The sequence below is a fragment of the Hippocampus guttulatus genome, chromosome 3, assembly GCF_054856545.1.
Source record: "Hippocampus guttulatus isolate MCC_2025c chromosome 3, RoL_Hgut_1.0, whole genome shotgun sequence".
In the NCBI taxonomy this organism is placed as follows: Eukaryota; Metazoa; Chordata; class Actinopteri; order Syngnathiformes; family Syngnathidae; genus Hippocampus; species Hippocampus guttulatus.
Window position 1 is genome coordinate 18,727,474 of NC_141263.1, and position 26,963 is coordinate 18,754,436.

The 26,963-nt window shown below is 44.1% G+C and overlaps 1 protein-coding gene across 1 annotated transcript in view; it reads left to right on the forward strand.

The window, feature by feature from the left end:
• kif26ba (kinesin family member 26Ba) overlaps window positions 1–26,963 on the forward strand; it is a 74,073-nt gene that overhangs the window by 25,222 nt on the left and 21,888 nt on the right. The window contains exons 3-7 of the mRNA XM_086107254.1: window positions 1,381–2,031; window positions 10,336–10,517; window positions 17,661–17,871; window positions 25,236–25,451; window positions 25,725–25,818. Of these exons, the coding sequence (XP_085963380.1) occupies window positions 1,381–2,031; window positions 10,336–10,517; window positions 17,661–17,871; window positions 25,236–25,451; window positions 25,725–25,818 (1,354 nt within the window). The remainder of the gene's footprint in view (window positions 1–1,380; window positions 2,032–10,335; window positions 10,518–17,660; window positions 17,872–25,235; window positions 25,452–25,724; window positions 25,819–26,963) is intronic.

A 26,963-nucleotide genomic window follows, 5' to 3' on the forward strand; every position in this document is an offset into this window, starting at 1 on the left:
TTGTTGATACTGCTCTCTGGTTGAGAGGCTACCTTTTACCATCAGATGAAATGCAGCCTTGTGCGAACACACACACACACACACAGACACGCACACACACGCACGCACGCACGCACAGACACGCACACACAGACACACAGACACAGACACACACACACACACACACACACACACACACACACACACACACACACACACACACACACACACACACACACACACACACACACACACACACACACAGGCTGTATTGATCGAGTGAGAAACTGTATGAGGTCCTTTCTTAATAGATGCCCGCTTGTCTGTGTCAGACAGTGTATGACATGGACACTGCCATACCAAAAGGCCACCAAGACTGAGATTCACCCCATAAACAGTTGTAGTACAGAAACCTAATTTGGGTCTGGAAGGGCTTCCCTCTGGAGGTGTAAAAACATGTGAAAATTTGGACTGCAGTGTGGTTATCGTCTGCGTGTCTGCCTCACTGTCCAAAAGTTAAACTCTTGGCTCGGGGAGTGATTGATAGATACGAACTCCCTTCGCGAGCTACTGGTAGCTGGAGATCTACTGAATGGGCACCGCCGATGGAGACCTTTGGCAGACCAGATTGTTTTTGTACATTTGGACCATTAGACTAAATTCCGAATCGTTAGACGGCCAAATTGTTTGTGGGACCACAATATTCCAACGGGTGCCCTACAACAGTCAGTTCACAAGCATAGCTGAATGGGGTTTTTCATCACCTCTTGTCAATCTTGTCTAAATGCTAATTCATCATCAAATTGTTTGAAGATGTTTTATTTTTTTTTTCATTCCATTTGCCTTGCTTGGCTCGTGGGTTCATTCCGCAGGCCCAAGTCACTCACTGTCTGATCTGCTTTCTGCCTGGTTTGCCGCTTCATCAGCTGTTGCTTTGATGGATGTGTGCAAGAGGGAATGCGAGGCCATGCGTACAGATTATCCGCCTATTGACGATATGCTCACAGACGTGAATCTCAATGTGTCACTTATTGATCGGAGAGTTCATCAATTTGATTCATTTCTTGCTGCCGAGCCTCCTCGATGATGATGTAGTGACATGTTCCGTCTGAACAGGATGTCTCTGGTGTGCTGCAACAAGTGAGTATTGTACATACTGCCTATCCTGTTTAGAGTGGCAGAGGCGATCCCAGCTGGCATGTAGAAAAAGGCATCATTCACACCGTCACGGAGTGGAAACTGAACCCACGCTGAGTGCATCTAAGTCATGCTAATGAGCCACTACATTAGCTATGACTATGAGGCTGCAGTGTCCTGAAAGTCATAAAGTAAATAAAGTCGAATTTTTGCAACTCATTGTGCTACGGCTTAAAATCTTGTGTTTCTCTGTTCCTCCCCTAGGACCCGTCCTTCCCCCTCCTCCTCCATGATAAGCTGCAATTCCCCAACAGTTCCCGGCGGGCATGGAACGAGCATGACAGTCGCTGTGACGTGTGCGCCACTCACCTCACGCAGCTCAAACAGGAAGCCGTGCGCTTGGTGCTCACGCTGGACCAGTGGGATTTGTCTCCCTCTTCGTCGCCTCCTCCCTTCTTTGGGCGCTACGCATCCCAGGGAGCTTCTGGATCCAGAGAATGGCCCTCCTCTTTGCTCCCTTCCTCTTCCTCGTCATCCGCCGTTGCCATTTCACACCTCACACGTCCTTCATCGCCGTCACCTTCCCCGAGTCTCAGCCAGACCCCGACACCAAGCTCCAGCCACGCACTGTCCGCCCCTGGTCACGGGAGTCCATCTGCTGGACAGACGGCATCCTGTACACCCTTGAACCAACAAGTGCACAGACTGGGCTCCAAACCCAGCTCGCTGGGGCTCGGAGGTGGGATGGAAAGACGGAACGGTTCGCCTGGTTCTGCAAAAACGGCCTTGGCCCAACAGCAAACTGTGAGTGCAGTAAACAGTCCAGGGAATAGCAGTACGAACAGCAGTAACAACACAGCAGGTCAGCAGCATATGAACAGAACTAATGGAGGAGTTACGCTCTATCCGTACCAGGTAGGCTATCTCGAGAGTTACCCTAATTCTTCAAATAATGGCCAATGGCCTTCATTTATTCAAGCTCAGACAGGACAAGGCCTTTAATTTGAGAGGAGGTCTTTTCCAAATGCTTTACTTTGGGCAGGCGTACAAACGAAGATTTGTTGATTGGTTGACAGAGAATTATTACTTTCGAAGCATCTATTTTTGGTTCCTAGCTACTAATGCGTTGGAAATTGGATGGGGAACAAATTATTCCCTTCTTAAGTTTCTGATGCTGCTTTCATAACAAGCTGGGGTTTTTTTCCTCAAGAGGCGTTTAATTGTTCAAGCAGTTGGCAAGGCGCATATTAGAGTAGAGCATGGGATCAAGTCCAGTTCTTAAGAGCTCCTATCCAGATTGTTCTGGATGTGTCGCTCCTCCAACACTCCTAATTCGAACGATCAGCTCATGACCATCTTTTTAAAAGCATGTGAACAAGTCTGATCATTTAAACAAGGTGTGGTGGAGGCAGACATCTATAGGCTCGATGGGGCCTCTCAAGGACCAGACTGAAGGGTGTCAAGCTCATTTTTGTGACGGGCTACATTTCAGTTACAACTTCCCTCAGAGGGCCGTTTGTGTACCAACCGACCTTGATGCTCGACAATTTCATCCAGGAGTGGACGAGCCATTCAGGAATCCACCCAAAATTCCAATGGTCACCACACCCCTGTAATAACATAACGAGAAAACGCTTGCAATATCTCAAGAGTTATTATTTATTAAATATGACAATTTGAAATGTTGGTTCAGATTTTAGCAAGCATCATGGAGGTTGACATGCTTGATTTGCTTTCGCGGGCCACATAAAATGGGCCAGATCGGTCCCAGGGGCCTTCTGTTTGACACATGTGAGTCCATAATCGTGATTGTGAGACTACACGGTTGTGTACATGGATGGAGGAATTAGATCAATCATGTATTGGCTCCCATGATTTCAGCCAATGTCAATAGTGGGGAGATAATCCGCTCTTGGCATGCAAAGAAGAGTGACATCTAATGTCTTTGCATTTGGGATTCATTAGTTAATGGCGTATGCACTCATGATACAACTGACAACACGCTTGTCATTTTTACAGTGTCTTTTCCTTTCGCCCCCCCCCTTCTATGCTTTTCTCTCTAACTGTATATTAAATGCACTCACTGACCACTTCATTGGATCCATTACGAAGAGCTTTGTCCAGTATTATGCCTTTTCAAAAGATTACTCAGTTTTGATTAACACGAACAGGCAAGCATTCGATTAGCAATATGTTTATGGTTGTAGGTTTAATCATACTGAGAGCTGTATTATAAACATACCCATTACGATATGAGGATTCACTTCTGGACCTGAAGTCCATGTCTAATCAACACTAACATTTTTTTTTGTCACCAATACCACTGTAGACTGTTATAAATGTAATTCGAGAGATTTCACAAGATGCCGAAATGGTTTAGGGGAGACAGGAAGAGAGGGAATAAGAATAGATAAGGGGAGAGGAGGAAGAAGGCCTGCAGTGATGAGCAGTCCAGAGGTGTGTGTGAGCGACTCCAGGGGAGATCCTGAGGTGTGTGTGTGTGTGTGTGTGTGTGTGTGTGTGTGTGTGTGTGTGTGGGGGAATGCAAACGTGTTCTACAGATGTAATAATTCATACAGCGATAATTAGAACTCTAGGGACTCTATGTCACACCCCCTGGTAAGACACTCATTTTACACTCATCCGCTGTCTCTCACACACACATATATGCACCCACCCTTTTTTCTGCCCTTACTTCGTATGCCTATTTATCTTGTCTTGCTCAAACGCTATCTGCTTCATATTAATTAAATCTCGCCACTGCATTCCATACTTCTGAAGTTGATATTCAGTTCAGGATTTGAATGAGATTGGGTTATCTTAAAAAAAAAAATTGGTGACATTTAGCCGGCTGGTCATCGCTTGTCTATATACAGTATAAAAAAATAAAAAATTCCTCGTCTCACCCCCCCCCCCCCCCCCTCGGGTGGTGTCCGTCCCTCATTCAGCTCGGGTCCTCTACCAGAGGCCAGGAAGCTTGAGGGTTCTGCGCAGTATCCTTGCTGTTCCCAGCACTGCACATTTCTGGACTGAGATGTCCGATGTTGTTCCCGGGATCTGTTGCAACCACTCATCTAGTTTGGGGGTCACTGCCCCGAGTGCTCCGACCACCACAGGCACGACTGTCACCTTTACCTTCCAGGCTCTCTCCAGCTCCTCTCTGAGCCCTTGGTATTTCTCGAGTTTCTCGTGTTCCTTCTTTCTGATGTTTCCATCACTTGGGACCGGTACATCCACTACAACGGCTTTCCTCTGCCCTTTATCTATGATCACGATATCTGGTTGGTTCGCTTTTACCATCTTGTCAGTCTGGATATGGAAGTCCCACAGGATCTTCGCTCTGTCATTCTCCACTACCTTCGGAGGTGTTTCCCATTTTGACCTTGGGGTTTCCAGTCCATACTCCGCACAGATGTTTCGGTAGACTATGCCAGCCACCTGGTTATGGCGTTCCATGTAGGCTTTCCCTGCCAGCATCTTACACCCTGCAGTTATGTGTTGGATTGTCTCAGGTGCCTCTTTGCACAACCTACACCTTGGGTCTTGTCTGGTGCGGTATATCTGGGCCTCAATGGCCCTGGTGCTCACGGCCTGCTCCTGAGCAGCCAGGATGAGTGCCTCTGTGCTGTCAGGCCAGCCCTCTCTAGCCACTGATAGGACTTCTTGAGATCGGCCACTTCAGTTATGGTCCGGTGGTACATCCCGTGTAGGGGCTTGTCCTCCCATGATGGTCCCTCTTCCAGCGCCTCATCTTCTGTTCCCCATGGTCTGAGACATTCTCTGAGTACGTCATCCATTGGAGCCTTCTCCTTGATGTATTCATGGAGCTTGGATGTTTCATCCTGGACAGTGGCTCTCACACTCACTAGTCCCCGGCCTCCTTCCTTTTGGCTTGCGTACAGTCTCAGGGTGCTGGATTTGGGATGGAACCCTCCATGCATGGTTAGGAGCTTTCGGGTCTTAAGTCGGTGGTCTGAATCTCTTCCTTTGGCCACCTTATTATTCCTGCAGGGTATCTGATCACTGGCAAGGCATAGCTGTTTATTGCCCGGGTCTTATTCTTGCCATTGAGCTGGCTTCTTAGGACTTGCCTCACTCACTGGAGGTATTTGGCCGTAGCCGCTTTCCTTGTTGCCAGTTCGAGGTTGCCATTGGCTTGTGGTATACCGAGGTACTTGTAGCTGTCCTCAATGTCTGCTATTGTTCCTTCAGGGAGTGAGACCCCTTCAGTGCGGACTACCTTCCCTCTCTTAGTCACCATCCGACTACATTTCTCAAGCCCGAATGACATCCCGATGTCGCTGCTGTAGATCCTGGTTGTGTGGATCAGGGAGTCTATGTCCCTTTCGCTCTTAGCATACAGCTTTATGTCATCCATGCAGAGGAGGTGACTGATTGTAGCTCCATTTCTGAGGCGGTATCCATAGCCTGTCTTGGTGATTACTTGGCTTAGGGGGTTCAGTCCTATGCAGAACAGCAGTGGGGAGAGTGCATCACCTTGGTATATGCCACATTTGATGGACACTTGGGTAAGTGGCTTGCTATTGGCTTCAAGTGTGGTTTTCCACATCCTCATCGAGTTCGCAACGAAGGCTCTTAGGGTCCTGTTCACCTTATACAACTCCAAGCATTCAGTGATCCATGTATGTGGCATCGAGTCATAGGCTTTTTTGTAATCAATCCAGGCTGTGCACCGGTTGGTACGTCGGGACCTGCAGTCTTGTGCGACTGTTCTGTCAACCATGAGCTGATGTTTGGCTCCTCTGGTATCTCTACCAATGCCCTTCTGTGCTTCGGTCATGTATTGATCCATGTGTCCACTTATCTTAGCTGCAATGATGCCTGACATGAGCTTCCATGTTGTGGAGAGACAGGTTATTGGCCGATAGTTGGATGGGACTGCACCCTTTGAGGGATCCTTCATGATCAGGATCGTTCGCCCTTCGGTTAGCCATCCTGGGTGAGTCCCATCCCTCAGCAGCTGGTTCATTTGTGCTGCTAGGCGCTCATGGAGTGCTGTGAGTTTCTTTAGCCAGTAGGTGTGGACCATGTCCGGGCCTGGTGCTGTCCAGTTCTTCATATCTGAGACTCTTTCCTGTATGTCTGCCACTGTTATGGTAACTGGGTTCTGTTCAGGGAGGTGTCTGTGCTCCTCTCTCAGGGTCTATATATTTGACCCATGAACAATTATATATACATATATATATATATATATATATATATATATATATATATATGCTGACTGACAGCAAGTACAAAACAGAATTAGAGCAAAACTATAAAAGAATCAAATTTCATGCAAAAATTCATACGGTTATCCAACCATATACCTTTATAAAAAAAGATGGGATAATACAAGTAAACTTATAATACAAGTGTCTCCCGGCTGGGCTGGAAAAGCCTTGGGATCCCTCCTGAAGAGTTGGAAGACGTGACTGGGGAGAGGAAAGTGTGGGCTTGCCTCCTAAAGCTGCTGCCTCCACGACCAATCCCGTTTTAGCGGGAGAAAATGGTATGGTATGGTATGAGGCCCAAATGCTCCCATGACTGAAAGTCATACATACACCACAGCAAACTACAACCAAAATCAGGAAACGTCTTGTTCAATTATTTTCTCTCTGGCACTGTATCTCAAGAAGGGTCGTGTGAGTGTTCGTTTTTGATACAATCACTAGACTGCATTCAATGTGGTGAATGTCTTTGTTACAATCTGTGTCTGGTGGGAGGTGTGCAATGTCCGTGTTCCTGCTGTAAATTTTGACAGTAATGGGCGGTTCGGCAGTAGAGGAGAAGAAGAGGAGAGCAGGATCATAACTCACCCATGTTTAGTCTCACACCCCTGAGAGACGGGAAGCAAAAGGGGGAGGAGCTGCCAGCGATGATGATGATGGAAAGGCACTTTGTCAAGTGGAATCTGGGGAGAGCTCGCAACAAAGTCATGTGGAGAGATGCGGAGGGAGACACATGTTCATAAAGGCAAGAAAAGCGACATTTTGCAAACCATCAGTATAAAATATTTTAAATGATTTGGATGGTACAGTAGCTAGGAGAATGGCATCTCTCGGTGTTGGAACTCCAGATCTCGAATTGTAGTGATCAACAATACTGGTAGAGCAGTCAGGACTCCACTCATTAATGCCGGCACGCCCATCACTGCTAACTTCACTGTTCAGAATTCTGTGCAGTCCTGTATACACGTTGCCGTACAATAAAAGCAAGGGGCTCAAACAAAACCTACCCGGAGGCCGCTGCAGTTGGAGTCTGGGTGAGGCTGGGCCGCATCACGTATTCCAGAAAAAGTGCAACCGCTCCAATCTTTTCTATCATCAAAGGGTTAGAAGATGGTCATCAGTAAGTTTGGTCTTGTACTTTTGTTCTGACAGTGTAACAAGTTGCCATTGGCCTTGCAACTTTTGATTCGAAAGTTGCAGCCTATAACATTACCTTTTTAATAAACTAGTCGTTCTTTGAATGGCTTTCCCCGGCCGCCTCTGCAATCATCTCACTCACCACGTAGTTCGCTTCGACTGCCGCATCGTATTTTTTTGCTTGCTTCCATGAAAACATCTTGTCGCCTCAGTTGACGTGTTTTGAGATTGGCGACCCAGGCCTCTCTTCCGCATCTCCCGGGTAGTTTGCATACTCCTCAGCATATCTAGTTGTGCCACGATGTGTGATTGCGCACTGCAACTTTCTCTGTAAATGTAAGAGACGTCGGGGTGCCCCTGTGCTCTATAAAAAAATCTCCCATCTCCCCTGATAATAGCCGACAATACCACTCACATGCAGATGCATTACTCTTCATCCTATATCTCAGTCCGGATTTTTTGGTTTTGACAGCATGGCCTGCTTTTGGAAACAAGTGGGAGCGTAAAACTATATTTAAGAGAGACAGATGAGAAAGGTGAATGTTTAGGAAATGGAGGTTGGCTCATAACGAAGACGAACGAGCGCAGTTTTACCCTGTTCTTTTTTTTAACCAAGAGAAGAACAGAACAGAAGAGGAGGAAGTTTGACAGAATACGCGTGCTTTTTTTTCTCTATTTATCCTCAAATGTTCCTTACGTTGTGATATTCATCAAATCCAATGGGGGCTCACGCTTGGTACATCTGCACAATGTCCATCTGAAATAATGTAACATGATATCCAACTGTATTGGGCCATTTTAAAGGTTCGCTGCAATTCAAAGAACAATCGATTTATTGTTGTGTTTGCAGTTTGCAGTGGTGTACACTGCACTGCATCCTACTCTTTGCTGGTTTTCATTAGATTGTGGAAGTGGTCAAAATGCTGTGGCGAGTTAGCGTTGAACATCTTTGCGGTGTGGTACACGTATACAGACAGTATCATAAAAACTCGAATGGATGCACAGTGGTCATCTACGGCCAATTATATGTTTCTTGTTATGTTTATGATGGCACGTCAACCTCACAGTGCAGAGGTGCAGGGTTCGATTCCAGCTCCGACCTTGTGTGGAGTTTGCATGTTTTTCCTGTGCCCGCGTGTGTTTTCTGAGGGTACTTCAGTTTCCTCCCACATTTCAAAAACATGTATGGCAGGTTAAAGGAACACAAAATTTGCCCGAGGAGTGAGTGTGAGCGAGCGTGAATGTTTGTCCGTCTAAGTGTGCCCTGCGATTGGCTGACAATCAGTTCAGGATGTACCCCGCCTACTGCCCAAATTCAGCGAGGGTAAGCTCTGGCACGCCCGCGACCCCCGTGAGGATAAACAGATTAGAAGATGGGATGTTATGTTTATTTAACATTTTTGATGCTATTCTTATACTTGATCGGATTATGTGGTGTGAGTATACCTACTGTGATTGGATTGCTGAGGATATTCACTCTGCACATGTACCCAATCTGTGCAAGATCGTACATTTACAAATGACGATCAATACATTGTTAGCACACTACTGTAAATTCCCTTCTTCTCATTCGACAAGATGAATGGACTTTTGCCGGCTGGCCTTCCGCCCGTTTTCTAATAAGTGGTCACCACAGCTTTAATAATGCAGTACTGGAAAGCGCAGCGAGCGACTGGAAATGGGCATCAATGCACAGAGGAGTGTGGTATAAACTATAGAGGCATCTCATTTATGAGAGGTGATTTATCAAGACAGCGAGCTGCATGCTTGGACCCTGTGAACCTTTTTGCAATAAATATGCATGCGCGCACACACACACACACACACACACACACACACACACACACACACACACACACACACGCACACGCACACACTCACACACGTGTGTTATATCAGCCTTGTGGCAGCAATCATTTAACATCTTGCAGCGACTAATTTGAATACATTTTAAGACATAACTGACAAAATCGTTTGTCAATATAAAACAATCTTCATTGTGCTGTTTGGAGTACAGTGGTGTCCTGAGATAAGATTTTAATTAGTTCTCATCTTAAAACAGTTTCTCTTTCCCATTGAAATGAATGGAATTGCCAGTAAGCCATTTCAAACTCACAAAAAAAAAACAACCTAAAACTAAAATTGTTTTTAATCAGAAAAATATCACCTATGATACTGTCACAGTGATAACAGTTTTTACCACATTTATTTTAACTTCAATTTTTTGAGTGAGCGCGCCTTGACAACCCCTAAGCCATATAATACACACAGAGATTAATTACACAACTGACTCAGTAAGATGCAGTACTATTAGTCATTTTTCACAAAGGATAAAAACAATGTGCCTGTGAGTGCTGTTACAGTCTGTCCACATGTGTTGCTCCATCATTTGTGTTCAAATATATTTTGCTTAAAGGATTATAACATTACCAATGTCTATGGTTTTTTGCATTGTTTGTTAGCATTAAGGTGAACAGTATGTCTTTGTCTAAACATTCACATGTATTCATAAATCAAAGCAAAAAAAATAATAATCCCACTCAAATTGCCTTGGAAACAGCGTAGTGAATACCAACGTATACATAAAATTGAAAAAGCATTCAGGGGAGCAAGTGAGCCATCAACATTTCATTAAATATTTGCTGAAGTGATTAGTCAGGAAATTGTGGGTCTATCTGTCAGAACATTCCTGCTGTCATACGTTTTTTTTAACCTGGTATGAAGTCTTGATATCTTAGTTGTTGGTGTTTTTTTCAATTAATTTTCAAGTATCAAAACGTAATTCTCTTACAGTGGTTGTGATCGAAATGAACTTTCCTCATCCATAATTTCTCTGTTGTCTCTGAACTAGATCTCCCAGATGGTGTCTGAGGCGTCCAGGGAAGGTTTGACTGAGGCTGCCCTGAACCGCTACAACACACACTCCCCTTCAAACACCAATTCAACACCACACACAAACTCACCCTCACATACTGCGGTGACCACCACCACGTCACACAGCACCAGTTTGTCTGCGGCCTCCTTTTTTGCCAGGTAAGATGCACTCAGTTCAGCGTGCGGCAATTTTTTTCAACTGAATAATTCTTCACTCAAGTGATTATTTGAGGGACTCGTTTCTACTTGTAATTGAGCCATATTCCAAAGTACCGGTATTCGTACTTGGGTAGAGTTTTTGGCTACTCCACACAGGTGAGCTGGAGCCTCGCTCAGCTGACTGAGTGACAGACGTGGCAAACTCTGGACTGGTCACCAGCCAATGACCGGGCGACCACTCATACTCATGTTCGCATTTTGTCTTCTCTGAATCAAACAACATGCATGTTTTTTGGAACCAGGAAGAAAGCCGGAGTACCTGAAGAAAGACACTCACAGGAGAGCCAAGATTCAAACCCAGAACCTCTCTGCTGCAAGGCAGATGTAAAGATCACTTGCTCACTGGGTCGCCTCTGTGGAGACATCACTAAAAAACAAAAACAAAAAAACTTTTTTTTTTCCCAGAATGAAATTATTTGTGTGTTTGCATATAAGTGTGATTTATTAATTTTCAGTTGACATCACCTCTGAAGATAATCAATGGGACACACGGCCAATAAGACGGTTGAGAATAAATTATTGATGATAAGTAAGGGAAGCTTAAAATGAACACTAAATAATAAATGGTACCAAAGGCTGTGAGGATGTCATGAAAGCAGCCGAGCCACCGTTGAAATTCACACCGAGCAAACAACACCGCAATAGTACTCTCGTACTTCCATAAATACAGTGAAAGGCCACTCTTGTGTTTACTGAAGTGCTCCTCCGCTGTTACTTTCTTAACCCTCAAAGTGTCACGACCAGCTTGTAAATTCAAGCAGAACTCACACAAACACGCAATCATGCTGTCTTTTTCGTTTTCCTTCTGTCACCTTTGAACTGGGAAGCAACCAGGCACGTACGGTCAGACCCACATCTGGCTGACATTCCAAGCACGCACAACCTGCAGTCTTTGGGCTCCCTTAACAAGCATTAACGTCTACACTGAAACAACATATACTGTAGTTAGTTTTCATGCTGCAGGGGTCAAGCGTGTTGTTGTGTATTTGGCTTTCTCTTTGTTGTCGAATAATTGGATGGCGTAGTTTGTGACGGTTTCTTTTTAAGATGTCAAAAGGGACAAAGTGGTTCCTTTGTTCCGTATGTGACCTTCACAGAAACACCCCATTTGCTTCGCACGTCAGACTCCTGTGTGTGTGTCTGTGTGTGTGAGACAGAGACAGAGACAGAGAGAGAGAGAGAGAGAGAGAGTGTCACATGGATAATTGTGAACACAAAACTGTTTACGCAGTCTTTTTTGCTGTTTTTCTACACGTGTTTATGGTAGATGCAGCCATGCAGGGCTGCTAAATCCCAGGGTTGCTGCGCTCTTCACCCTTAGACGTGGACCGCATGCAGACACCCCGATTAGACACACGCACATGCGCGCACACACAAACACACACACACACACGCGCGCACGCCCGCGCCCGCGCAAGCCAAATCCCTATGTCCATTTCCTTGCTCGATGCCATTGTCCAGCCCTGATTCATTTCTCTCTTTTTCATTCCTTGGTTCTTTTCTCTTCTGACTTCACACTGACCTTCTCCATCCTCAATGCCGCCATTAATGCATGTGTGACTAATAACTTTCATTACTGCGAATGGCTCCATGAATACAGTATGTCACTCTCACGCCGCGGTGGCGCTCTGTCGTCAGCCCCCCCCCCCCCCCCCCCTTGTTGCAGTGGCCCTCTGGGGACGTTGGTTAAAAAGATGGAGACATGCTGTACTTGCTAGGCGTGTGTGTGTGTGTGTGTGTGTGTGTGTGTGTGTGTGTGTGTGTGTGTGTGTGTGTGTGTACGTGTGTGTGTGTTCCTACTGGGGGAAGGGAGTTTCTGTCAGTGCAGGAATTTTCTACTGCATGCTCTGGCGATTGCTTCTTTTGGGATTTGTGTGGTCAGTATGGATGTGTCGCCGGAGGGACTAGAGTAAATGAATTGGTCCCAAGTGACTTGGAGAATTGGAAAGGTGTTGTTATTTTGGAAGGAGAAGGGCTAAATAGTGAGGGGGGAGGCGTTCTCTTCTTACTGTCATGCCTCTTTAATAACTAAATGACACTTGGGAGTGAATTTGGCTGCGATTAACACACACCGTTGAAGACAGAAAATCTAAGAAATGCCTTATCATTCGTTACTCAACGTCATCATCGTTGATCAACTGCTCATTATAATAAGACTCAATGCAAGAGCCAGGTAAAAAAAAAAAATCGACCGTTTCACAGATAAGAAACCTCTCTTTTGATTGTCACTTTCAAACAGGTTTTATTGTGTTGATTATTATGATTATTGCCATGTGTTTATTGTTGTAGTTTACAGTGGTATGTACCTGCATATAATGCCTCCCATGCATGTCTCTAATGGTAAGTCAGTCTGGCCGGCCAACAATATTCCACAAAACAATTTTCATTTGCAATTTCTGATTAAAAAAAAAAAAAAGAAAATCGAACATTCGTCGCATATTTGTTATCTAACCCTAACCATGTATCGACTGCCTAACATGAAGGAATTTGTAACATTAACCTAAACCATTCTTTATTTTAGGGATGCAACAAGTGAATTTTAACTTGCAAATTCAACTTGAGCATGACGTTTTAATATTTTTGCAGACTGGTTGCACCGAAGGTGCAAGAGTCACCGAGGGGAAGAGAGACGAGAGCGGCCGCTAGACGATAAAGAATAATTGGGGAAAGAGGATTAAAATGCAGGGGGCAGATCTGCTGGTTGATTGCGACGTGAGAGGGACTGAAGCGAGAAGTCAAGGATGGAGACGCGTGGAGGAATGAACAAAGGGAATGGAGGATGGAGGGTTATATATGAAAAGGATGGAGGCGAGCTGACGGAGGAGGTGCTGATGGATGGGGCGAGGCAGTCGATAGATGGAAAACAAGTGCCCTTCATTTTAGAGTTAGATTGGAATAGATCCACTCAGCCAAATCCCAGGCCACTTGTCATTAAACACTGCCAATTAGATGTGCTGTGTGTGTACACTAGACAGAAAACACACACACACACACACACACACACACACACACACACACACACATACACGCACGCTCAGAGCATATTTTATGACTATTTGTCAAACTGATGGAGTTGACAAGGGGATTATAGTGGAGTGATGCCTTGACGTAAGCGGGATTCAAAAGTACTGTGGTTGCATGCCCATCATAGTGCAGCAGAGTTCCTTAAACATTCAAACTTGCAACAATATACTTTGTGAAACTGCACATTTTATGTCAGTGACAAAATTTGCTCAGGCTCATGGTGTATTATTAAATGTGTCTACATTAATGTCCATTGCCACTGGTCGGTCTGGACAGGCTGGACGGGTATAACGATACGATGGGCGTCGATATAAGACGTCTCAACAATTCTTTTCTACACTTTGTTGTAAACCTTTACTAATTAAATGAAACTCCCCCCAAGAAAACACAATAGAATGCTGTTTTGTTGGATTTCATGTGAAAACCAGCTGATCTTTATCGATTCCAAAATGTAAAAAAAAAAACAAATACCTTGCTGTGAGAAGAAGCTACATCTCTAAATATTCTAGCATAAAAAAGTGCAGCAGAACAAACTAGTTCTGTTTTTATTGAGTAAATTAAGTCAGAATTCTTTTTCATGCGTTAAAGCATCAATGTAAAAACCATCCATCCATCCATTTCCAACACCGCTTATCCTGAACAGGGTTGCGGAGAGTTGCTGGAGCCTATCCCGGCTGACTTTGGGCGGATGGCATTTTACACCCAGTCAGTTGCAGGGCACATATCGAGATAAACAACCATTCACATCCACATCCACACCGTCACTGAGTGGGAACTGATCCCACACTGCCCGAACACAAGTCAGGCGAGAGTACCACGACATGTGATCAAATAAATAAGAAAAGTCAAGTCAAGTCAAGTCAAGTCAACAGTATTTATAGAGCACTTTCAAACAGCCATCGCTGCATACAAAGTGCTGTACATGGAGCAATTTAACATGCACAATAAACAGTAAGACAAATCGGTAATAAAGGCGGTAGAAAGCACCAAACAGTAAAACCAAGAACAAATCTAAGTCATGCTGAGTCGAATGCCAAAGAATACAAGTGAGTTTTGAGGAGGGTTTTGAAGATGGGCAGCGAGGAGGCTTGCCGAATGTTCAGTGGGAGGTCATTCCAGAGAGAGGGACCAGCAACAGAAAAGGCTCGATCCCCTCTGAGCCTCAGTTTAGTTCTTGGTACTTCTAATAAAGTCTGGTCCACAGACCTGAGGCGCCGGGCAGGTGTGTAGGGGCGGATGAGCTCAGAGAGGTAAGGTGGCGCGAGATTATTCAGAGATTTGAAAACAAATAAGAGGATCTTGAAAATAACTCTTAAATGAATGGGGAGCCAGTGAAGGGATGCCAGAGTAGGAGTTATGCGCTCCCTCTTACGAGTACCAGTCAAGAGGCGAGCAGCGGCATTCTGGACCAGCTGAAGGCGCTTAATGGAGGACTGGCTGACTGCAAAGTAAAGGGCATTGCAGTAATCGAGCCGGGATGTGACAAAGGCATGAATTACTGTCTCAAAGTGTTCATGTGAGAGGAGAGGTTTTATTTTGGCCAGCTGTCTAAGGTGAAAGAAGCTGGATTTAACAACGGCACCAATTTGCCGATCGAGTTTGAAATCACTGTCCAGTTTAAGGCCCAAGTTTGAGACTGTTGACTTAAGATAAGGAGACAGGGGGCCCGAGTCTACAGGATGGAATGTACAAGGGCCACTGGGACCAAACAATATCACCTCTGTCTTCTTTTCATTGAATCTCAAGAAATTTTGTGCCATCCAGGTTTTGATTTCTTCCAGACAGCATAGGAGTGGTCTTAATGAGAATTGCTCAGTGGGACATAGATCTGGCAGTCATCTGCATAGCAGAAATAAGAAATAAATATGTGAATTGTCCGGGCTTTGAAAAAATGAGGAAGCACAGCATGCCTGTTGAGCACTGCTGATTGGTCAAATGCTGCAATGACGGCTCTGTGACGTAAAGTACACCTTGCTGATTGGCTGGCTCATAATCCTGTGGTTGTTGAGCCCCATCATGGGAGGAAACAGGATGCCCACTTGCCCCTGCATATCTCCAGTCCCCCACAATCGCCATAGATAATGAATGCATGGATGTATTCTATACTATACTTCATTGTGTGAATTTTGCTTGCATACTGTTCGAACAAAAGGTTGACTCTGCGTCCAAAACGATGCGCTTTCCGAATGGTCTTGAAGAAAATAACGCTTGACATGACCAAGATTCAATTCCCATTCCACATTGCTCATTCCATTGCTCCTCTAGTGCCGTCTCACCATTATTGCCACATTATATCCACCTGCCCACCTCCTCTCTACCTTGCGCTCATCCCAGTAACCCGCCGCACTTAATTGAAAGCCAATGGTGTGAGATATAGCTCTTTGACCGAGTGTGCGCGAGGGCACGAGGTCCTCTCTCTCGCTCTACCCTCACGTTAATAATATCTGAAGAATGACAAACCGCAGGATTCAGACACCCTCAGATCTCACTTACTCCATAATAATGTTAATATTCGGCTTTTTTGTCAATTAATCCCCACTAATTCATAAATTACTTTTTCATTTTTAGATTAACAGTCTCATTCTTCCTCTGAGGCTGTGCATGAAAAGTTTAATTGAATTCAGTTAATTCGCTGCATAAGTAAATATAAAAATCATGAAATTAATTGCACAATATATAGAAAAAATATATCATCATCGTGAGAATGGCTCATGCGATATGTCTAGTGCAGTGGTTCTTATCCTGGGTTCGATCGAACCCAGGGGGTTCGGTGAATCGGTCTCAGGGGTTCGACGGAGCCTCTGCCATGGAGGTTAAGACACACTCCACTCAACATGTCAATTAGTTGTGACACGCCTGCTTGGCCATCACTGGCTGGTTCATTTTATGCACAATTAAAAAACATATACTTTATACTTCTACTAATTGTGTTTACTTCTTTCAGTTTTTAATAAATGTGTTTTTTGTCTTGAATTTGTAAAAAAAAAACAGAACACATTTTTATTTTTCACAAATGAAGGGTTCGGTGAATGTGCAGATGAACTGGTTGGGTTCAGTACCAATGTTAAGAACCACTAGACTCGAGTGCAAAGATGCACAACAGTATGGAATTGTAAGCTTTTATCTGACTTTGACCAATCGGCATTCCAATAGAACAGTATTTCGGGGTATCACGTACACAAAATGAGTGTCTATAATTCAGTATATGTTAAATATCGCAATATCAGTATCGCAATATTCAAAACCCCATATCGCATCTCACGTTTTTCTCACATTGTGCAAACCTAATGTAAATATCTGAGTGGTCATTTGTCAAGCTGTAGAAGAAAGAAATACATGATATTACTGTAAAAGTCAATCCATCAATTTTCTCTCACGATTCTTAGCGCTGCAGTTGAGCTGGCATTATTCTATTCTATTCAGGCTGACTTTTGGCTCGAGGCGCGGTACACGCCAGCCAATTTGCCAGCCAATTGCAGGGCACAAAACACAGTCAGGCAACTATGCACAATCACATTCGCGAGCTGAGAATCCAACCCAGAACCTTAGAATTGTGTTGCCAATATGCGAACCACTGTACTACTCTGCTGCCTTTGCAATAAAATCCCACCTTTTATGATCATTCCTGATTGTGCTCTGTTGGGGAGGAACAGTCTAGAAGCTAAAAATGACAGAGGGGAAGAAGGAGGGATTGAGAAGTGGAAGTTAAAAAGAGAGAACAAAGGAGAGCGCCTGATTCGGGCATAGATGCAGCAGAAATATAAATATCAATTCTAGTTGCTCCCTTTGAGCAGAACGCCGCAGGGAATTGAGCAACAAGAAAGCAAATGAGCCACTCCCCATCCAGATGTTACTACTTATGTCAACAACGGCGTGTGTGCTTGGCGTGTGCGTGTACGTGCAGCTCCAGTCTACAATTAGCATTTCTGTCCCACTTGAAGGATACAATTGTAGATCCCTGATCGCGAGCAGATCTTCATCCACAGAAAACATAAATTATGGTTTGAACGACTCGATATCATTCATATCTGCTGCCTTTCGTCTGTTGTTCCTTGTCAGAGCTGCACAAAAACTGAATCTGACATCCAAGAAGCGGAAGTTGAAGGCTGCCGCGACAGTGCCGCTGCCCGTGACTACATCGGCGCCAACATGCGACAGTCAATTGTTCCCCACCAATTTCAGCTCCGCCCTTCTGTCAGCTCCACCCCCGGCTCCACCCTGCCTTCTCCGTGCAGCCAATAAGATCAAAGACACACCTGGTCTAGGAAAGGTAAGTTATTTCCTGATCGTTCTCATTCACTAAAAATAATCATAAGTACTCCTTTTTTTTAGATTTGAAAAATTATTTGAAAATGAGTTTTCATTTTTGTACTTTTTTTATGTCTAAAGGTTGATGTCTAGTCGTTCTATAAATTCGAATGAGTGCACGTCAGTTTTATTTATTTATCACAATCGTGAAGTTAATCTGGATACTTTTCTTCTGTATCACCTATGCTTTTTTCCCCCCAAAATATGCCTAATGGTTACCATGGTAACACATCTCAAGGTGGCAAAAATCATCTGTCACGCTAGCCAACACTTGATGAAACGTGTGTATGTGTTTGTGTGTACGTGCTGTGGCTGTGGTTGGAGGCGTTCATGCTCCTGAAGTGTGTGTAATATCGATTGTCCATGTAATGAGCTTTTGGTGCTCCTCCGCCCTCCACCGTTTTGGGCTCACTGAGTGTTCGTCCAAGTGTGTGTTTCGGAATGTTTGATCAAACCAAACAGACGTGGCACGGACGCCAACTACTGTGATACAGACGTAGAGAGGGCGGCCTAAACGTAGAACCCACACATTTACATCCTAAAACAAAAACGGAAACAAACACGTCTGACTTCCTAATCCTCCATTTCTGCAAAAAAGGAGGAGAGTGGAGAAATGGCAGTAAAACAGGCCAAAATCCAACTGTCATGTGATGCGGCAAGAAAGAGACCAGTTGCAGTGTGTACTGTGTCTTAGCATTAACAAGCAAAAAGTCATCATCAGTCAAAGACACTCCTGCAGATCACAGCGCCTGTGCGGGTTACTTTGAGATCGGTCACCCTGCTGCCTCAAAGCAAAATTAGGCTTTAAAATGACATTTTCACTGTCAAATGAAGAAATCCTTTTTTTTTTGTGGAATCAATTAAGGTTCGCTTTTGAGTTCCCATCTGATTTTATCTCCATATGGAAGTGACAGATGTCTCCTCAGCTATCAGGAAGACCCCCCCCCCCCACACACACACACACTCGGAGTCTCGTAACCTCTTAATTGATCCAAAACTGGCTCTTCTTGTTGCTTCTTTCTAGTCTTCACAATAATCCGTCCATGCATCCATCTATTTTCTATAGCACTTTTCCACATTAGAATTGCGTTTGCGTTTGAGCCTAACCCTGCTGACTTTGTTCGAGAGGCGAGGAATACTAGTTGCAAATGGTCAACAACTCATGAAAACGGATTGCACAACCGCATACACAGCACGACTGTTCAGTTGCATCTCAGTGTTGCTAGGCCGCATTTGTTTCCAAGGCTGTTGTGCTCAATCTACCCTGACTTTGATCAAAACATGCTCTAATTCACACCCTGATTTCGACTCACTTTCTGCTCGCTTGTGGTTATTCTCCAATTTCCTGTATCAGCAGACCTTACTGCCTTGATGTGGATTGGAAATTGTTGTGAAGTTCACCCAGCCCCATATCCTGCTATTTCCCAACATAACAAGCTTGGGTTATGCAAAATCAATCAGATCTTGCCGAGAGCTAATCAAATACACACATGCACTCGCACAAATGTGGGGATGAAAATGACCGGGGTGACATTTCTACAGGAAAAATGTCATGAGCAGTGGGGGGTCGGCTTCCCCTGCTGCAATGGCATTTGCACACATGCAACCCTGCACCATGCAGTGCCACTTTTCGTAGCATTACATTGTACAATAAAAGATATCCGATGAGCAGCAAATCTCCCAGTGGAAGGCCACGAGATACATTCTGCACTACACGCTTAGTTTGCAGGCCCGGTGTTAATATGGCAGAAAACAGATTGAGACGTCACCCTTAAAGCCGGGGGAAATCATCCTGCGCTGGTCATGGGTGTGGGTGTGCGCACACGCATGTGTGTTACAAGGCGCTGATGCCTGCTTCCGTCCAAAGATGTCAAATTAATCCAAATCCCTCTGGAGGACGTTCCCTGAGTGGCGCCGTGTATCTCGCCTTCCCGTGTGGTATTGTTACGTTCCATGCTGTCCTATCGGTCGTCAGTGCCTCCTCACTTCACCGTAATTAAATCAAACAGCTGGGAGCCTCTCATTGAGGAGCACAGGGGCGACCGTGTATCAGGTGAGGAAATTAAGTCATACAAAATGAACGCTTAGCAAAGTGACGGACTGGCATGATGATGATGGTCACAAAATTCGGGGAAAAATTAGATCCATTCTACTTGTTCTCTTTTTTTATACAGTGATAAATTTGATATGAGATAAAATACCCCAAAAGCAACTGTTAATCAACAGAGACAAAAAAACAAACAAACATGTAATTTTGGATACCATGTCCAAAAGAGTCTTACTATTGATGTTTGTTATTGTGGTTTTGGTTTGTGGTGGCAAACCTCACAGTTATCAGGGTTCAAATCTCCGTTCAGCCCCCCCCCCCCCCCCCTTTTGCAGATTTCACATGTTCTTTGCGTACTCGGGCTTCCTCCCACATTGCATCGACATTTAGCTTTGATTTATTTCTCTCCATCCAGGCATCCATCCTGCTATTCATAAGCCGTAGAGAAAATGGATGGACTGGTGGTATACGGCATCGCATCAGCTTTTCCTAACATGTTATCATTAGCCACGAGTGGGTGAATATATTAGTACGAGCTGAGCATTATCATCTTTGTGAAAGCATTTTAGGCCACCGAGTGTTCATTGGTCTATATTGGGACTAAACAAAAACAACACACATTCTTAATATGTAATACCAATTACGTTCCTTGGGCAGAATGTTACAGCGGCCTAATGAGTTAGGATAGTCATATCAGTTGGTTATTTGATACTCATAAACAACAAGAACAAGCAGGTGCAGGGCAATACAAATGTAAAAGTCAGTGATGGGGAATTAAAGCTGCAGGGAACACAAAGCTAAAGGGTTAAACTTTGCTTATCCTCAAGCTCTCTCCTGGTCATCCTTTCATCCATGCTCATCTCAATTTCTCAGTGATTTCAATAACTCGAGGACAGAAGCAAATGTATTTTTTGATCTCATCTCATCTATGCACTCCACATTTTGCATGCACACGCGGCTTGAGATTTGACCTTGGGGGGGAAAGATGATACGATGACAGCTAATCAATTTTTAATAGCAGTGGTGATCCCTCTCAGGCAGGCAATTGTGTGTGTGTGTGCGTGTGTACGTGTGAGTGACGGCGTTTGTGTGTTCATTTTCTGTGTATATGTGTGTGTGTGTGTGTGTGTGCGCTCATGCCTTTAAATGAATGAATGAGTCTGTTATGAGAGAGCTGTATTCCAGCTTGCAGATGAAATATTCATGTACTGAGCGCTGACAGAGGTGGAGCATCTTATTGACACACGCGCAACATTGCACACATACATTTACATACGCACAGACATCCTGATACTTGTGTTATTTGTTTGGGTTTTTTTTCTCATTAAAAAAAAACATATCCAGGTATGCTTTGATCATCATTTTTCCTGTTGTTAATACACGTGAAACCATAATGACTGAAAGATATATGTACACACATACACACATATATAAAATGTCCGAGGTATGACTGAAAAGTTCGTTCATTCAAGATATATTGCAAATCCCAATGACAAACTCAGAGGTTCCCCCTTAAATTTGAGCCAGGCGATCAAACACGTCTTCAGACGGGATTGACCCGTTCCATAAAGCACGTCTTTCAAATGTCCTTTAGAGTAAAGTTAATTTGTGTGCATGTGCAACAAGAGATGAAAGGTGAAACTATCAAGTAGATAACTGGCAGAGCCATTAGAAGAGTGCCGTGAAAGAGCGATGACACATGGGAAGGACGGAGGGGATGTCCATTTTGAACGAGGGGTGAAGGGATGTGTGAGGAGATATTTATGTTGTCTCCCCAGCTCTTCGTTTTTCACTAACCACAACAAAGAGTCCATTAGCTTTGTGCTCTCTCATCAACAAAGCGTGTCTGCATGAAATTGGCTGTGGCGCACGGACATGCTGTATTGATCCATAACCCTATGGAAGTAGGCCAAGGATCCTTTGAGGATACTGCATGTAGGTTAAAAAACCACACACACACACACACACACGCACACACACACACACACACACACACACACACACACACACACACACACACACACACACACACACACACACACACACACACACACACACACACACACACAAGCAAGCACAACTTTGCCTCACTCTGGTTTGAACATCTCTCAGGACCATTTAGTCCTTTTGTCACCACTTAGATTGATTGTTATGGGATACAAGGGGGATGCTATGGATTTCTAATTGTGTGAAAAGACTCAGAAGAAGACAAATCTGCTGGTTTACATACGCTTGCTGAATTTGTGTATCTATGACCAGTCACGGCTCACCTGTTTGCTGAAGCTGAGCCACGATTGGTCGTTATCTGAGCTATGAGCGTTTGTGATTTTCAGTCGAGAGCAACAAGCAAAATGGCCGCTCCGTGAGATGGACGAAAACAGGGTGGATTTTGCTGCTACACTCATTTTCCACACGTGCAATATGAATCAGAATGCCTTGTTTAGACTAGTGGGGCTGCATAGAACATATTATGCTAAAGAAAGTTGGGGATGGGAGGGGGTGACTTCCCCTTGACAAAAGTGCGTAAAGACATGTGGGAACTGTTTTAATTGATCGAAAATTGCACAATGTCTGATTTGACAAAAATGCCTGATGGGATACATTACTGTGAATGCATTTCTCGTTATCTGACTAAAGGCAGCGTTTCCGATGCAGCGCTTGTATTGGATTTCATTTGATTATGTAGGTGTCCTGAATTGTGTGGCTGGTGAGTGGAGCTTTATAATCTGCATCCATTTTTGCCCCCTCTCTTTTGATGATTTTCAACAAGGAAAGTAAAGGACGATTTATCCTACTATGTCAAAGAACTGACAGTCTGTGGGCTCATGGACTGTGTACACCGCTTATTTACTCACTCGCTCTCACACAAGGGAAGGGAAAAGGCTCTCAAGAGGAGGGAATATTTTATGAGTTACGCCTTGTAAAGTGTGCAACGGTAACATCCTTCCCCCAGGCTCTCACTGATGTGATGGTCTCTTTTATTGGGGTCACAAGAGGGCATGTGGAATCCAAGTGTGTGGTGGTGTGTATTATTGTGTGCATATGTGTGTGTGTGTGTGTGTGTGTGTGTGTGTGTGTGTGTGTGTGTGTGTGTGTGAGAGAAAGACATGCAAAGTGTTGACCTGGCGCTGCCTCTGCTCAGTTCACCTGAGTCACCAGAGTTGCATATTTATTGTTTCACACGTGAGTGTGAAGCATTGTATTTAAATTGATAATTATTTTCATGTGAGCGAGACCCAAACACACACCCGCGTACACACACACACACACACACACACACACACACACACACACACACACACACACACACACACACACACAGAGTTTATTGGACCAGCTCTCTTAAATGGCCCGTGGTCATTTAATGATGCAACCAAAGGAAAGCCTGTTAATGTGTTATTAGATGTGAGTGAAAAAGCGAGAGATGAATGCGCACATAAACAGCAACACACTGTGCGCTAGGACCTCTTTGGATTTTATATCACCCTTTCAACAATATGGGATGCATAATATACTTTTATATGAGATAGCAGTCACCAGAGAAGCTTTTATGCTTTTACACTTCATAACCAGGTTGTCATTTAAGATGGGGTTGCTCAGTGAAGCGTGACCTTGTTCGGCTCCCTTATTGTTTTTGTCCCTCGCTTGTGAAATTGTGCGTTCAAAATGAATAAAAAGTTTTGTATTCATAGAAGGTAGCCATGGGCATAATGGTTGATTAATTGATCATTAGCCATTCTGTGTGGAAATGATTGTTGATTCATCATGTTTTGAAGCGATGCTATTGATTCCATCCCATATTGTTTTTTCAAATTTACTTGGTATTTTATTCCACTTAAATTGAATGAAACCAATGATTCAAAATGATTGATTACACTGGCCAGCAAATATTTACAATTTTTTTTCGTCAGTCATGCAAGTAAACTTTTCTATTAAACTTTTTTTTGCGCTGATTTTGAATCTGCCCTAATTTTTTTTTCTCTAGCTTATTGGGGTTTCGCCAAAATAATAATAAATAACATTTGTTATGTTTGCAGGTGAGGTCAAATTGTCGATCTATCCACCCATCATCTCTCGATGAAGAATCTATAATCCTCAAGACCCCATTAAGTCAATTCACAATTTTTTTTATACATGTTTAAAGATACTTGATGAAAATATGCAAAGACTGACAGCGATGTCGTCCTTAACAGTTGAAATATAGCATTAAACAGTTTTTCAGGGGGTTTTTTTGTGGGCGTGGCTAAAACAGCACAATGTTACACACGTTGGTGTCTGGCATGAGTCCCCTGTTCCCCACTATGTAAGAACTTGAGTGCCTTCTTCGTATCACTGGTTATCCTTCATATTGCCTGTTATACTGTCTGATAAAGACAGCCTATTTTCTCACATTTTCTGACAGTATAATCATATATCGTGACTTAAAAAGAAAACTCACCATGCTCCGTTCCAAAGAAGCTCCGCATGTTCCGTCTTCTTACATTGGGATTCGGTTGTGTTCACGTCGCTCTTTAAGCAAAAGAAAACATTGATATTATTGTTTCCTTGGACAAATAATCATGAAAATGAAAAACTTATAATAAATCATAGGCCGTATAATCACACAGGCCCACTTGCCAAGATGTTTATAAATAATGAATATTTCCAATAAAACCAGAGGAGGATGGCAATGTGTCAATATTACACCCACCATATATTTTCTTTTCTTTCGCCATCTTTGAGTATATTTCAAGATGAAACGAATGCATTTCCACATTAAAAAAAAAAGAAAGACAGTGGATTTCATTTGTGTAATATTGCGAGTGATCCGAAGTGATGACGCAGCATGTTGCACGCTCAGCTGTCAAAGCAAACAATGGCGGCTGTCAACCGCTTAAATTGAGGCTGTGAAGGTTCTGATGGGAGTGGGAGGAATGGAAAAACTGCTTAAAAACCATTTTGACAGTTCGAGACCAGTCGGAAAGAGGTGAGGGGGCGTGACGAAAAATTATGGAATATATTGGATTTGTAGTTGTTCATGACAGCCAATTGTTTGCATACAGCTTCAGATTTTATCTTCATATTCTGCTTTGTCAATAAACTATTTCAATGGAACTCGAGCTATAATCTCATAGTGATTTCTTTCGAATAGATGAGAACGTCCAAGAGATGCTCATACAGTGTGGCTGATCTTGGTAAAGATGCGAGTGTGTCGTTCATTGAATTGTGCGAGTGAGTGTATCCACGGAATACTTTTCCAAGATTAATACCTCGTGACATTTCTTCTTGGGGGCCCTCAGGTGAAAGTGATGGTGCGTGTATGTCCGGCTTCTCAGTCCAACCTGGCGGAGTCCAGTTCTTTCCTTAAAGTCGACCCAAGGAAGAAACAGATCACCATCATGGACCCTTCAACCAATCAGACACCAAGCACCGCCTCTCAGAAGAGAGTGGGCTCCAGCCAGGTCCCTCCCAAGATGTTTACCTTTGACGCCGCCTTCCCTCCTGATGCGTCGCAGGTCAGTGGGCGGCCCGACTCATCGGTACCTCAACCTGCCACCCATCATACTCTTCTATCCATCTGTGCATCTGTCTTGTGATCCATCTATCATCTGTCCATCGACATGAATTTATATATTTATCATTCATCAGCCTTATCTATTCATCCATCCATCCCGTGTCTCCGTAGCAACATGAGAGTGTTGAATGCTAACCTCACAGTGGGTTTTGTCAGTCTGTTGACGTCAGCTCTAATTGGTTCTTCGTGACTGTCCTGCCTTACCTGTTGCTAGGCGGAAGTTTGCGCAGGAACGGTTGCCGAGGTGATTCAGTCGGTCGTGAATGGAGCAGACGGATGTGTCTTCTGTTTTGGGCACTCCAAGCTGGGTAAGACACACACATAGGCACGCACGCATGCGCATGAACGCATGCACGGATGTGCAAGAGAAAATACGGCGCGCCTCGACTGGCCCTCATCGATCAGCGCGAGAAAGCAGAGGATTAGTGTGTCTTTTTGGGCCTAGTCTGCCTCAGTTTTCCTAATCCTCCTGAACGCAATCTTAAAAGGGTCGGGACCTCTCACTACAGACTAAAACATGTCGCAACTAACATGCACGTTCACAATCAAACCCATAGCATAACCCCTTAGGGTAGTGCTTATAAAGTCCCACCAAAAAAAAAAAAAAAAAGAATCACCCCTCACCAAGTATCATCATCCATGACCAATATTAGAATACAGCAGCGTAGGAGACCTCAACCGTTCTGAAATACCTACCTAGGCAGTGATTCTTTCATGTCCCACTACAGAGATGACCACTAGTGCACTTTGAGAATCACTGTACGAGAATATAAATATGGACGATGGACAACCTTGGGTCAACCCCTGCCTTGTTAAGACATTATGTGCAAGGGACCCAGACACGGTCTTATGCTTGTCACTGCTCAATTGGTGAGCAAGAAGTTTTATTTCGTGGGTGAATCCATCAAACAGCAGTAGGCTTTGCTCTTTCAATCAATATTACCGTTCTACGAGGTGATATCGCGCCGTGCCGACCTCCCCAGTTGGAATGGCTGTAACAACAGATGTGCGCTGATGTAGTCCCCCTACGGCCATACATAGTAATGAGGCTGCATTACAAAGGCATTAACTTTTTCACTAATTAAAATAGGGAAAGTAACACACTGAGCATTTACAATGGGCTCTGTGGCTCTTGGCTGTGGACACACGCTGGCTCTCACAGTCTGCTTTCATAAAGTAAAGTTTTCGACGAACGAAGAGAAATGACTCCGAGTCCAAATGCGACTGAATTCATTGGAGGACCTTCAGGAATGCAACTAATTCCTTCTTGCAGAAATGATGGCAACGTCTGTAGTGGACTAATTGAGAGAAAACCCACATAGGCACGGGGAGAACATGTAAAACTCGACATGGGGAGGCCGGGGCCGAATTTGAACCCGTGGCCGCTGCAAACCTCTGCAGACGCGCTTAAGCGGCACGAATCTGTCAAACTATAGACAACATGCAGTTAATG